General features: G+C 40.5%; 1 protein-coding gene across 1 annotated transcript; it reads right to left on the bottom strand.

The window, feature by feature from the left end:
• Positions 1–675: 675 nt before the first annotated feature.
• On the bottom strand, positions 676–11,354 carry LOC132864320 (testis-expressed protein 26-like). The gene is made up of 7 exons (XM_060897697.1): positions 11,342–11,354; positions 10,128–10,209; positions 9,779–9,941; positions 6,181–6,313; positions 4,346–4,501; positions 1,023–1,184; positions 676–812 (listed from the first exon to the last, which is right to left on the bottom strand). Exons 1-7 carry the CDS (start codon positions 11,352–11,354, stop codon positions 676–678), a joined length of 846 nt encoding a protein of 281 aa, XP_060753680.1.
• Positions 11,355–13,130: the final 1,776 nt, after the last annotated feature.

Genomic DNA, 13,130 nt, shown 5'->3' with positions numbered 1-13,130 from the left:
TCAAAAAAAGTTACAACAACATGGCGCATGACATCAATGCGAGGGACGCTTCGGGCTGTGAAGGTTCTGAATCTTCTCAATGGAAGGACGCAGAGGTTAGGGAGCTGATTTCCATTTGGGGAGATACAGCTATTCAAGCTAGATTGGATGGGTCATACCGCAACCGGTACACAGGAAACTTTAGGTTACTTCCGTAAACACTGGCCATGCTCACTGCGTGTGACGTCGTCGTATCCTGCAATGCGCATGCGGAACACTTTTAGGTCGCTTTTCGTTCATACTGAGGATCACATACAAGTCGCATATATTTGTTAATGTGAACGACCTCACAAAAAAATCGGATTTCACAAAAAAAATCGGAATTGAGCATTAAGCCTTGCAGTGTGAACGTAAAATGTTTTTGTATTAACTCGATTATGTAGAAGTCATAAAATAGAAATCTATAACAAAGTTTGTATGAAAAAAAATAATAGGAAGCCTAAGACTTTTGCACAGTACTGTATTTCTGGTGTATGTTAAGATGTGATATAAGGTGCAGGCAAAAACTTAATCTTTAACATCTGTCTGAACAGCACGATCCACTGGAATAAGCAATTTATTATTTTTCTTGCACACACACACACACACACACACACACACACACACACACACACACACACACACCATGGGAATCAGTCACAGAGGCCCAGGCCAGACAGATATCCTGTCTAGCACTGTAGGAGGTTGCGTGAATGCCACTGGCTGCATAACTTTCTTTTCTTGACCAGGGTGACTTGGGTTTTTTTGCAAAAATTTTTGCACCACGATTTTTTCTGTTGGAAGACAAACAAAAGAAATCAAGCCTCATTTTCAATTATAGTCTTTTTGCCCATTATAGATTACTATACATGACATTTTGAATTCTTTTCACATTACATTTCAGTGAATGTGAAAAGAGAAATCACTGGAATAATCATGTAAAGGTCTCATACCTTGCAGGCTACACTGTATAAGACAGGGTCACTGTTTAATATATTGCTCACCCTTTTCAGGTAAATGCTTGTAAAAGTGTAGGAGTTCCTCAGGCTGGAGAGAACTGAGCACTGAAGCAAAGTCTGTGGATTTACCACTGAAATGCCGGTCATAAGTGGTCAAGGACTTCATGTGTTCCTGGTTAGTGATATGCTTTGGAATTACTGTGGGGACTAAAGCACAGAGGAAAGAAAGTTGAGTTCTGTCATAATTAACTTTACAATGAAGACCTAATGATGAATGAATAAGAAAAAATAATGAATTTGAAAAATAAAGTATACATGATAAACTCTTGAATGAAACGCATGGTCAAAGGAAGATTACTACAAATTATGAAAAGTACAATAAAACAAAAATGATAATTGCAGGTTAAAATAATACACATGCTTACCATATCTTTATTTTATCTATGTACAGTGGGGCAAAAAAGTATTTAGTCAGCCACCAATTGTGCAAGTTCTCCCACTTAAAAAGATGAGAGAGGCCTGTAATTTTCATCATAGGTACACTTCAACCACGTATGTGAGACAGAATGGGGGGAAAGAATCCAGGAAATCACATTGTAGGATTTTTAATGAATTAATTGGTAAATTCCTCGGTAAAATAAGTATTTGGTCACCTACAAACAAGCAAGATTTCTGGCCCTCACAGACCTGTAACTTCTTCTTTAAGAGGCTCCTCTGTCCTCCACTCGTTACCTGTATTAATGGCACCTGTTTGAACTCGTTATCAGTATAAAAAACACCTGTCCACAACCTCAAACAGTCACACTCCAAACTCCACTATGGCCAAGACCAAAGAGCTGTCAAAGGACACCAGAAACAAAATTGTAGACCTGCAGCAGGCTGGGAAGACTGAATCTGCAATAGGTAAGCAGCTTGGTGTGAAGAAATCAACTGTGGGAGCAATTATTAGAAAATGGAAGACATAGACCACTGATAATCTCCCTCGATCTGGGGCTCCATGCAAGATCTCACCCCGGGGGGTCAAAATGATCACAAGAACGGTGAGCAAAAATCCCAGAACCACACGGGGGGACCTAGTGAATGACCTGCAGAGAGCTGCAGAGAGGGCATTGAATATGAAACATGGCTGGGTCTTTCAGCATGACAATGATCCCAAACACACCGCCCGGGCAACGAAGGAGTGGCTTCGTAAGAAGCATTTCAAGGTCCTGGAGTGGCCTAGCCAGTCTCCAGATCTCAACCCCATAGAAAATCTTTGGAGGGAGTTGAAAGTCCGTGTTGCCCAGCGACAGCCCCAAAACATCACTGCTCTAGAGGAGATCTGCATGGAGGAATGGGCCAAAATACCAGCAACAGTGTGTGAAAACCTTGTGAAGACTTACAGAAAACGTTTGACCTCTGTCATTGCCAACAAAGGGTATATAACAAAGTATTGAGATGAACTTTTGTTATTGACCAAATAGTTATTTTCCACCATAATTTGCAAATAAATTCTTTAAAAATCAGACAATGTGATTTTCTGGATTTCTTTTTCTCATTTTGTCTCTCATAGTTGAAGTGTACCTATGATGAAAATTACAGGCCTCTCTCATCTTTTTAAGTGGGAGAACTTGCACAATTGGTGACTGACTAAATACTTTTTTGCCCCACTGTATTTATACTGCAAAGCTGTTGAATTATTGATTCTGATTGGTCGACTTATTTCTGATAACATCAGCTCTGACAGTTTACATTAATGAACTCATTCTAATATGTTGTTTTACAGTAGGAGTGTTGACTGGGACTTGTATGTTGGATGCTCCACATAATCTAAAACTACCGGTAATAATAAATGGATAAAAGTGTGTTTTTATTGAACAAAGAAAAATGTCTTTGTTCATATGGTGATGCTCATTTATGGACAGAGTCTCTGCACCTTGTAATGGAGTTTGCACCTTCTAGTTACTCTCTAACAAGACAAACTGTTTTTTTTTTTTTTGTCTTAACTTCCAGAGAGGGGAAAAAACTGAGGCTGGCGAGGAAATAACTGTTTTGATTATATCCATATTCACTGGATATGAGCAATCGCGTGTGCTGATTGGCTACTCTACTACTGGGCGGCACAGTGGTGTAGTGGTTAGCACTGTCACCTCACAGCAAGAAGGTTCCGGGTTCGAGCCCAGTGGTCAGCAGGGGCCTTTCTATGTGGAGTTTGCATGTTCTCCCCATGTCTGCGTGGGTTTCCTCCAGGTGCTCCGGTTTTCCCCACAGTCCAAAGACATGCGGTTCAGTTAACATGGGGCGGCCTTGGGCTGAAGTGCCTTTGAGCAAGGTACCTAACCCCTGACTGCTCCCCTGGTGCTGTAGTATGGCTGCCCACTGCTCTGGGTGTGTGTGCGTGTGTTCATTGCTTCAGATGGGTTAAATGCAGAGGACTGTGCTTGAAGTATTTATGTGACAAATGTTTCTTCTTTCTACTAGGCTATCAGCTCATATACCGTGAGTAGAGAAAAACAAAATGGCAGAGCGTGTTGCTGAACCAACCGAGGATGAAATAAAAACTCTACTCGAAAACAAAACCCCAGAAATTAAGTATTTAAAAGAAACAAATATCTAAAATAATATAGTGCCCCCCCCATATCTCCTGTTCCACACTTCAGCCCAGTCAGTGGCAGTAATGCATCTTTAAGTTGGTTTGCCAACCACCAAAAAAAAAAAAACCTAAAGAAGAAAAAAAATTAAAAAGCAAAAAAAAAAAAAATTGAATAAAAGTATTTGCTGGTAAGAACATATCTTTTTTTATTTTTTAAAAATTATATTTTTATATTATATTTTGGGGTTTTTAATAAACTTTTTATTTATCAAATTTGCAGAAAATAAAAACAAATAAGCTCTGTGCCTCAAAATCCAGTGACTGTGGCTAGAATAAAACAGTTATTCCACTCAGTCTCGTCATACATCGGCTATCAGCTCATGTACGACTCGATTTCATGGAATAACTGTTAAATAGCTGCTATAATGAAAGTAGAGCAGGAACTAATTTGTCTGGAGGTTCCACAACATTAACCATAATTATAAATGGCTCGATTGTGTCATTATTTTATTATCAAAAAAATAATTTAAATTGATGTTGGCAAAGAGAAAGAAAACAAATCAGGACATTCTGTTAAATGAAAATAATTAACTTCAGGATAGTAGCAGTAACTTCACTGCATGCCAACCTACATCATATCACCTTGTTGTTGATTATTTGCTTACAAGAGCACACCCCCATTTGTTTTATTCATTCATGATTATTCATACATTTTTTAAATTTGGATTTAAACACTAATATTTTGGGGACACTATTCCAGAATATATAATACATGACATTAGTTGTGAATGCTTACCTATCCCCTTTGGTGCCTCACTGCGGGATATGTTTCCCCGAAATTCAGGTCTGTGAACAGGCTTACGATAGTTGTATCTCATCTCTGTCTGGATGCATTGAGGAAGCACAGGAATATTTTTCATAGGATCTAGGGCTCTACGGTTCATCATAATCCCTGCAAATGAGAGAAAATATGGCACCTAAGATAGCACAAATGCTGGGTAATTGTCCAAGATGATATGATGAACCAATGACAAATGCAGTATAATATGTAGGGGTGGATCATATCAATGGGCGAGCAAGGATAATCCCCCCATTTTCAAAGGTAAAAGAAAAATCAAAATAAGGGTTCATATTTTGGGCATCCACAGCATCTTGTCTTTGGTTAACAAATGTTTTAAAGAGGATTATGTGTGATTTTTTTTTTTTGAAACAGCACCAAGAGTGTGACTTGAGTGTAACAGCACCACTAGCGGTTGTAAAAAAAAAAACACACACACAGAGGTTGTGGGCTAACTGTAATGAGTCCACTGCTGTAGGCAGAAATAGTCTCTGCTGTAGGTGCATGCAGCCAATCAGCAACAGTCGTGTGACGAGATGACAAGCATGACATGCCTGCCTAGTTTTGAGCTCCACTAGGAACTCAGTCCCAGGTGTAATGAATGTGAATGAAGTGGATTATTTACTCGAGCATTATTTGTCCATTAAAATATGTTTGGAGACAGAAAATGAAAGCCAATGGGCTGAGCACATATTATCAAAAGTACAAATTACACAAAAGGACAGATGACAAAACCGTAGATCAGCTTCAAGTGCCAAAATTTATATATAAAGTTTTAAATGATAGATTAGTGTTATATTATTCACTGTGCACCCCCCCCCCAAAAAAAAAAGTCCTCCATCCACCACTGAATATCTCATTCTCATTATCTCTAGCCGCTTTATCCTGTTCTACAGGGTCGCAGCCAAGCTGGAGCCTATCCCAGCTAACTACGGGCGAGAGGCGGGGTACACCCTAGACAAGTCGCCAGGTCATCACAGGGCTGACACATAGACACAGACAACCATTCACACTCACATTCACACCTACGGTCAATTTAGAGTCACCAGTTAACCTAACCTGCATGTCTTTGGACTGTGGGGGAAACCGGAGCACCCGGAGGAAACCCATGCGGACATGGGGAGAACATGCAAACTCCGCACAGAAAGGGCCTCGCCGGCCACGGGGCTCGAACCCGGACCTTCTTGCTGTGAGGCGACAGCGCTAACCACTACACCACCGTGCCACCCACCACTGAATATATGTATATAATACGATATAGTTCACAAATTTTCTAAAAAAAATAAAAAGAGTGAGAGAAAAAAGGGCGGCACAGTGGTGTAGTGGTTAGTATGGTCGCCTCACAGCAAGAAGGTTCTGGGTTTGAACCCAGCGGCCGGCGAGGACCTTTCTGTGTAGAGTTTGCATGTTCTCCCCGTGTCTGCGTGGGTTTCTTCCGGGTGCTCTGGTTTCCCCCATGGTCCAAAGACATGCAGTTAGGTTTACATGAGATGGCCTTGGGCTGAAGTGCCCTTGACCAAGGTACCTAACCCCTGACTGCTCCCCGGGCACTCTAGTGTGGCTGCACACTGCTCTGGGTGTGTGTGTGTGTGCGCGTGTGTTCACTGCTTCAGATGGGTTAAATGCAGAGGATGAATCTCACTGTGCTTGAAGTGTGCATGTGACAAATAAAGGTTTCTTCTTCTAAAAAATGCTCAAACCAATCCACTTTTCTCAACCTACAGTCCAATTTGCTAGTTTTGAGCAAAGATAACATTTCAGCATGTTTATTTTCATATAGCTAGTATTCCTACCTTGAGGGATGCCCAAAAAGTCAGTCCTGTATGTTGACTTGTACTGAGAAGACTGAGCATTTCTGACTTCATCCTCAGATGGGGGGTTTTCACAAAGTTTCCATCCAGGGGGATGCCTCCAAACCAAAAAACCCTGAAGGCAATAACATTTTTGTTGGAACTACAAACTCTGCACTAATGCTGCATTGAACTAAAATTTATACTTTGAATTTTTGACCTCTGACAAAGAAAAAAACAACAACAATGAAAATGCCCTCTCAACTTGGAATTCCTACTCGGAAAGTTGGGAAGGTCTCCTCAACCCTGAGTTCAGCACATGACATCAAATCACCATAGCTGCACACATCAATAGTAAACAAAGCAGTACTTGTTTTAGAACAATCAACGTATTACCTTTTTAAAATCTATAACATTAACTATACAGATCGCTGTTTTGAGGCAATAAATATACATCATTCAAGACAGGAGGTAGTAGAGTTGAAGATGCTGAGATTCTCATTCGGAGTGACAAAGTTGGACAGGTTTAGAAATGAGTATATTAGAGGGACAGGACATAGAGGACGGCTTGGTGACAAAGTGGCAGAGGTGAGATTGAGATGGTTTGGACACATACAAAGGAGAGATCCAGGGTATATTGGGAAAAGAATGCTGGAGATGGAGTTGCCAGGTAGAAGGAAAAGAGGAAGACCAAAGATTAGATTTATGGCTGTGGTGAAAGACGACACGAAGACGATTGGTACGACAGAAAAAAGATATAGAGGACCGGAGGAGATGGAGGGACATTATCTGCTGTGGCGACCCGTAATGGGAACAACCAGAAGAAGAAGAAGAAGAAATATACATCATTCATCACAGTTATCTGGCAATATTGTTGCTTATAAATGATGATAAGAGTCCTACACATATCTTGGCATGATCACTGGTCTAACGATCAGCTCTATGGCAACCTACCCTGCCTCTCCTGTATCATCAGGAAATGACATGTTGCTCTTTGCGGTCACCTTATGTGGCAGCCTGAGGCAAAGAGCAAGGTTGGCTGGATGTGTACCACTCTGAAGATGGTACTTGAAAGGGACACAGGCCTACTGAGTGACCACCTATGGTGGCTATGGCCAACAGGCAGGCCTGCAAAGATATCTCTGCAAGTCACCAGCCTGCCAGATGTCAGATGATGAAATGATGCACATGGAAGCCATTTGTTGGAATCCAATCCAAGTTTTTCCCACTTTTTGTAGATTGAAGGCATGGAAGTTGAAAATGATGTACTTCTGAGTGCCAACTTCCAGCATAAGAAAAACAACAGTATCTACAGCAGACTTCCCTGCATTCAGTAGTCATTTTATCAGCTCCCTCAATGTCAAAGATATCATATGTGATCAGATATGATGAGAGTGGTGGTCCCTTCTCATCACAGCAGTAACACTCAGATGGTGGCATGTGGTATGAAGACGCTAAAAGGAGTGGACGAAACACTTCATTTCAGGGTTCTTTAGTCACCTTAATGTCACTGCAGGGTTAAGAAACCATCTGTTAACAAAAATATCTGAACCACTATGTCAGCATCACTGCTCTGAGAATCTTCTATTACCCAAATAATATCTGGTCCAAAGGTGGTCCTTTTCTATTGATAGATGGGGAACAGTGGGCTCCTGTGATCCCTGTGTGGGAGGGATGGCATCTGATCTATTAATGAGAGCAATACTAGCCAATCAGAGTTCAGGAAGGTGGAAGCAGGCAGATATTGCTTTCCTATAACTGTTTTGCTGGCTTGTGGCGCAGCATGAGCAGCAGTTTGAAAAGATACAATGGTTTCAAGTATCTCAGAGGAAGCATATGCTAGCCCTCCTCCTCCCCAGCTGGCTTGTGGGAAAAAAAATTGGCAAATGACTAAATACTGAGAGAAAGTGTGGAAAAAAGTCCTGCAACAAAAAGTCAACTCAAGCCAAATGGGATTTTATTGTCATCCCTGTCTATAACTTGTATACATTGGAACAGAATGCCATTTCTCCAGGACCATGGTGCAACACAGTACAATACACAAGATACATAAAGTGCAAATACACAACAGTGTGAGATGAGTGCAGGACAATAAATATATACAATGATATACACAGAACAATAAATACACAGAACAACAAATACCCAGAATAATAAATACACAGGAGAATAGATAGAAAATGATAAAAGAAGAGAGTTGTACGCAGTGTTGTAATCGAGTCACTCAACCTCGAGTCCAAGTCCAGTCTTGAGTCCCCAGTGTTCCAGTCCGAGTCAAGTCCAAGTCATTTAAAAAAATGTTGAGTCCAGTCCGAGTTGAGTCCAGTATTGATCCAAGTCAAGTCCAAGAACAAGACTCCAACCGCACCATTTGACAGTGGCTGTTTTAGCACCATTAACATTAGTTTGTTCCTGAACATGATGTATGAACAGGTGAATGTGCTTCTGTTTGTCAGGGAGTGTGAAGTATTCTGTCAGAGATGGTTGGGAGACGGATGTAAGTGCAGAAGGTGTGTTTATTAATACAAGTGAAGACCGGTAAACAATCCAGAACGGCAGGCAAGATCGTAAAACAGTGAAACAGGCAATAGGTCGAGTGAGGCACAAACAGGCTATCGTAGACTCAGCAGAATCAAAGACGAGAAACAGGAAATCAGGGGTCAGGAAAGCAAACAAGGAAATAAGGCTTGGTAATGCGTTAGCAATGCAACATAATACTTCGCAAAGTAAGTGTGTTTTCACAGTTTTTATATAGGCACGCTGATTGCATCTTAATCCTGTGCAGGTACGAGTCGTTTACAGCGTGCACACGAGAGTCCGCTTGGAGCGTGCGCTGTCCGGAGCGTGCCTGAGAATCTATCTGATGCACGAGCCAAGGCGCGCAGGTGTGACACTCTGACACGAAATTAGTACAAAATTAATGTAGATATAAATATCATGCCAAATTATTATGGCATGTGACAAAAAATAAAGAAAAAATCTGAGTCCTCATCTCCAATTTATGAGTCTGAATTCAGTTAATGCGCGAGTCCGAGTCCAAGTCCGAGTCATCAGTGCTCAAGTCCAAGTTGAGTCACGAGTCCTTAAAATTAGGGTACGAGTCAAACTCAAGTCCTACAAGCCTGATTGTGCAGGAAAGCTATTGCAGTGGTGTACTGTAAACTATTGTGTAATGTTGTGCAATAAATGTATCAGCAATACTGGCATCAAAAAAAGCCTCCTAAATTTAAAGGAGAGGGGCTAGGGCTAACATATTGTGCATAGAGACTGGTCATCTGTGTCCAGTGTGGACCTATAACGATAAAATAACTGCTGAGTAGATATACATTTTGGGTTTAGGTAAGTGGTAAGTTATCTGTATATATATTGTTATACATAAGTTATTATATTATTATAAGCAAACATAGAAAGACTTGCTTGTACAGCTCACAGAAAATGTCAGTGTATTCTGTTTCTCAAGACATTTTCTGTGCTTTAAACCAGATTTTCAGAAATTCCAACATTTAAAACTGAAGTATGCTGTAGTTTCCCCCTGCAGGTGTATTATACATGCAAAAGTACACATGCAGTGACTGCAAACAGGTAAATGCATTTTCTTCACCTGGCTTGGGTGTGGGTTGTTTCTCCTGTTGCCAGAGGCTGTCCCGGTCCGGATACACTCAGGCTTAGTTGGAGGTTTCCAGGAAAAGTCTTCAGTATATGCAGTTACACCAATGGGATCAGCCAAAGCATATGGATTTCTACAGGCCTTGGATGTATGTGGTCTTAAATAGTGAGGTAACAGAAACACTTGTTGAATCCTATGTGATATTTATAACAGCAACAAAACACCCACTCTTCGGTTTCATGTCTGAAATTTTCATTTTTGCGACATTCATAAATTATAATATTTTACAGAGGAGCTCTGCAATGATGTTTGTGTCCTTCCTATTTCCAAATGATAGGCCTACCGTAAAACTGGAATCAGTGAACTGGGTCTGCTAACAAAATCCCTTTTCTGCGAGGTCTCATATGGGTCCCATTTTCTGTTATCTTAAAAATAATAATCAATACAGTACTGTTAACTGAGGCCATCGGATATCCAAAGTCAGAGGTCGAGTATTACTAATTATTCTATCCACAGTCGCTGGATATGAGCAATCGCACACTCTGATTGGCTACTCTACTACTAAGCTATCAGCTCATATACTGTGAGTAGAGAAAAACAAAATGGCGGAGTGCAGCAAGTCAGATATATCATTTTGTTATCAAGTATTTAAAAGAAACAGAAATAGCTAAAAGAATATCGTCCCCCCCCCAATATCTCCTGTTCTACACTCCAGCCCAGTTGGTGGCAGTAATGCACCTTGAAGTGGGTTTGCCAATTGCCAAAAAACCCTAAAGAAGAAGAAGAAGAGGAAGAAAATGGCAGAGCGTGTTGCTGAACCACCGAGGACGAAATAAAAACTCGACTTGAAAAGAACCCCCCCAAAAAATACAATAAATAAATAAATAAATAAACGCAACAAAATATGGAATAAAAATATTTGATGGTAAGAATGTATATATTTTTTATTTTTCAAGAATTATTATTATTATGGCATTTTTCATAAATTGGTACTGTCATTTGGCCTGTTTGTTTACATTCTAAGCGGAAATGATTTTGTCGGATGTTTTGTATAAAGTTTTTATTGATCAAATTTGCAAAAAAATTACAAAAAATGCTCTGTTTCTCAAATTCCAGTGAATGTGGATAGAATAAAACAGTTATTCCTCTCAATCTCATTGTACATGGCTTATAGCTGACTCGGTGCTATGCACCTCATCTGCTATCAGCTCATGTACGACTCGATTTCATGGAATAACTGTTAAATGTAACCTTAAATAACCCAGGAATGCTCTCTGAAATAAAGATGTCAACATTTTAAAAATATTCAGCTTTTGCATCTTTTGTACCTTTATCATGTATCTTCATGCCTGTAAAAATTCGGGTGCACAATAAGACCTTTAATTACACTACATGTAGCTTCCCAGGTGAAAGATACATGAAGGTACAAAAGTTTGTGTCTTGATAGGACGTCCTCAGCAACAAGGAAAATACCCTTTATTTCTGAGAATCCACATGACTAAATTTTTAAAGGTGTGTATAAATAAATAATAAATAAATAGTGTTGGAAAAACTAACCACAGCTGGCCATGTCTTTTGTCTTGGATTGAGTTGTTTGGTCACCTCTGGATCCTCTTCTGGAAAGATGACTTAAAGTTTTCTGGTCAGCTGAAAGTTTCGATTTGCAGTTTCTGGTGCAGTGGAGAGAAAGTGCGGTTGTTATAGGAGACGAACAACAACAGAGAGGGTGCTGAGAGATTGGTGCACTACAGGGTTGCCAGATTGTATGGATGGATTCATAGGTTTCAAAACAATCACATATTCATGATGAATCTCTCCTAGCTGTAATTTATTAATTGACCTATTTCAACACAGTAGTTTAAACATATCTACCAGTAACATCCCATATTCATTGCGATGTGGCTAAAAATGCAGTGAAGACTCTTCCAATCCAATCTGGCAACGCCAAGTCAGACCTTTTAACCATTCAACAAGCACAACAGTAAAATGTTATTTAAAATAATAATTATAATTTATAATGAAAAAGTTTTGTTCATTTTGGGACAATGAAATAATATTGAGGAAAAAACAAACAAACAAACAAACAAACAAACAAACAAACAAACAAAGAAAAACACAGTGTTTAATTTGGATTTTATGATTTGTGTCTCACTGGAAATTGTTTTGCAAGACATTCATAGTTGAAAGTTTGATGCTCTTTCAACCGTGCCGCCTATCTGATATATTATTTTTATGTATCAGATAGGTGGTACACCGGTGTAGTGGTTGTTTGTCTCTATGTGCCAGCCCTGGGATGACCTGGCGACTCGTCCAGGGTGTACCCTGCCTCTCACCCATAGTCAGCTGGGATAGGCTCCAACTTGCCCATGACCCTGCGCAGGATAAGTAGTTATGGATGGATGGATATATATCAGATACACCTGTTAAAGGACAAAATTATATCCAAGTCAGCATTAGGAAAAGATTTTTTTCCATATTTATTAATAGGTTAAATTGAACATGTATATAAGTCGGGGCGGTACGGTGGTGTAGTGGTTAGCACTGTCACCTCACAGCAAGAAGGTCCTGGGTTCGAGCCCAGTGGCCGATGATGGCCTTTCTGTGTGGAGTTTGCATGTTCTCCCCTTGTCCACATGGGTTTCCTCCAGGTGCTCTGGTTTCCCCCACAGTCCAAAGACATGCAGGTTAGGTTAATTGGTGGCTCTAAATTGACCGTAGGTGTGAATGTGAGTGTGAATGGTTGTTTGTTTCTGTGTGTCAGCCCTGCGATGATCTGGAGACTTGTCCAGGGTGTACCCCACCTCTCACCCATAGTCAGTTGGGATAGGATCCAGTTTGCCCGTGATCCTGTACAGCAGGGGTCATCAAACTACGGCCCGCGGGCCGACTCCGGCCCACCGGCCCCCAGCCCCTCTGCCCCCCACCACTTGAACCGGCCCTATGAGGCAATCCCCAAAAGTGGTCATGGCCTATTTTTTTAAATTGCTTTTTGGCAAATAATAACTTGTCTGCATCTTGTATTTTGTTGATTTTATCAATTAAAATTGATATTTAGTTATAAAATGAACTATTCATATTTTCCGAATTTTCGTCATATGCTCGTGATCAAGCAGGGACAGGCAGCGCACGCGCAGAGAACTGTCAGTGTTCAGGACAGCAAAATGGCAAGTGGTAAGCGAAAAGCTGACAGAGAGTGCAGAGTTTTTAAAGAACAGTGGACCACCGATTATTTTTTCGTTCAGTGTAAGGACCGTGCAGTTTGTCTTTTATGTAAAGAAAGTGTGTCGGTTTTCAAAGAGTATAATCTGCGTCGTCAGTACGAAACCCACCACAAAGAGTATGCTAG

The sequence above is a fragment of the Neoarius graeffei genome, chromosome 17 (genome assembly GCF_027579695.1).
Source record: "Neoarius graeffei isolate fNeoGra1 chromosome 17, fNeoGra1.pri, whole genome shotgun sequence".
Taxonomy (NCBI): domain Eukaryota; kingdom Metazoa; phylum Chordata; class Actinopteri; order Siluriformes; family Ariidae; genus Neoarius; species Neoarius graeffei.
Note: the sequence above shows the minus strand (reverse complement) of the source record. Positions and strands in the feature narration are given on the sequence as shown.

Bases quoted from the DNA above. Each gene is read 5' to 3' on its own strand.
- LOC132864320 (XM_060897697.1), bottom strand. The intron at 6,314-9,778 runs GTGAAGAAAATG...TATTGCCTTCAG, and splicing joins ACAACCCACACCCAAGCCAG to GGTTTTTTGGTTTGGAGGCA. The intron at 1,185-4,345 runs GTAAGCATTCAC...TCTGTGCTTTAG, and splicing joins TGAGGCACCAAAGGGGATAG to TCCCCACAGTAATTCCAAAG.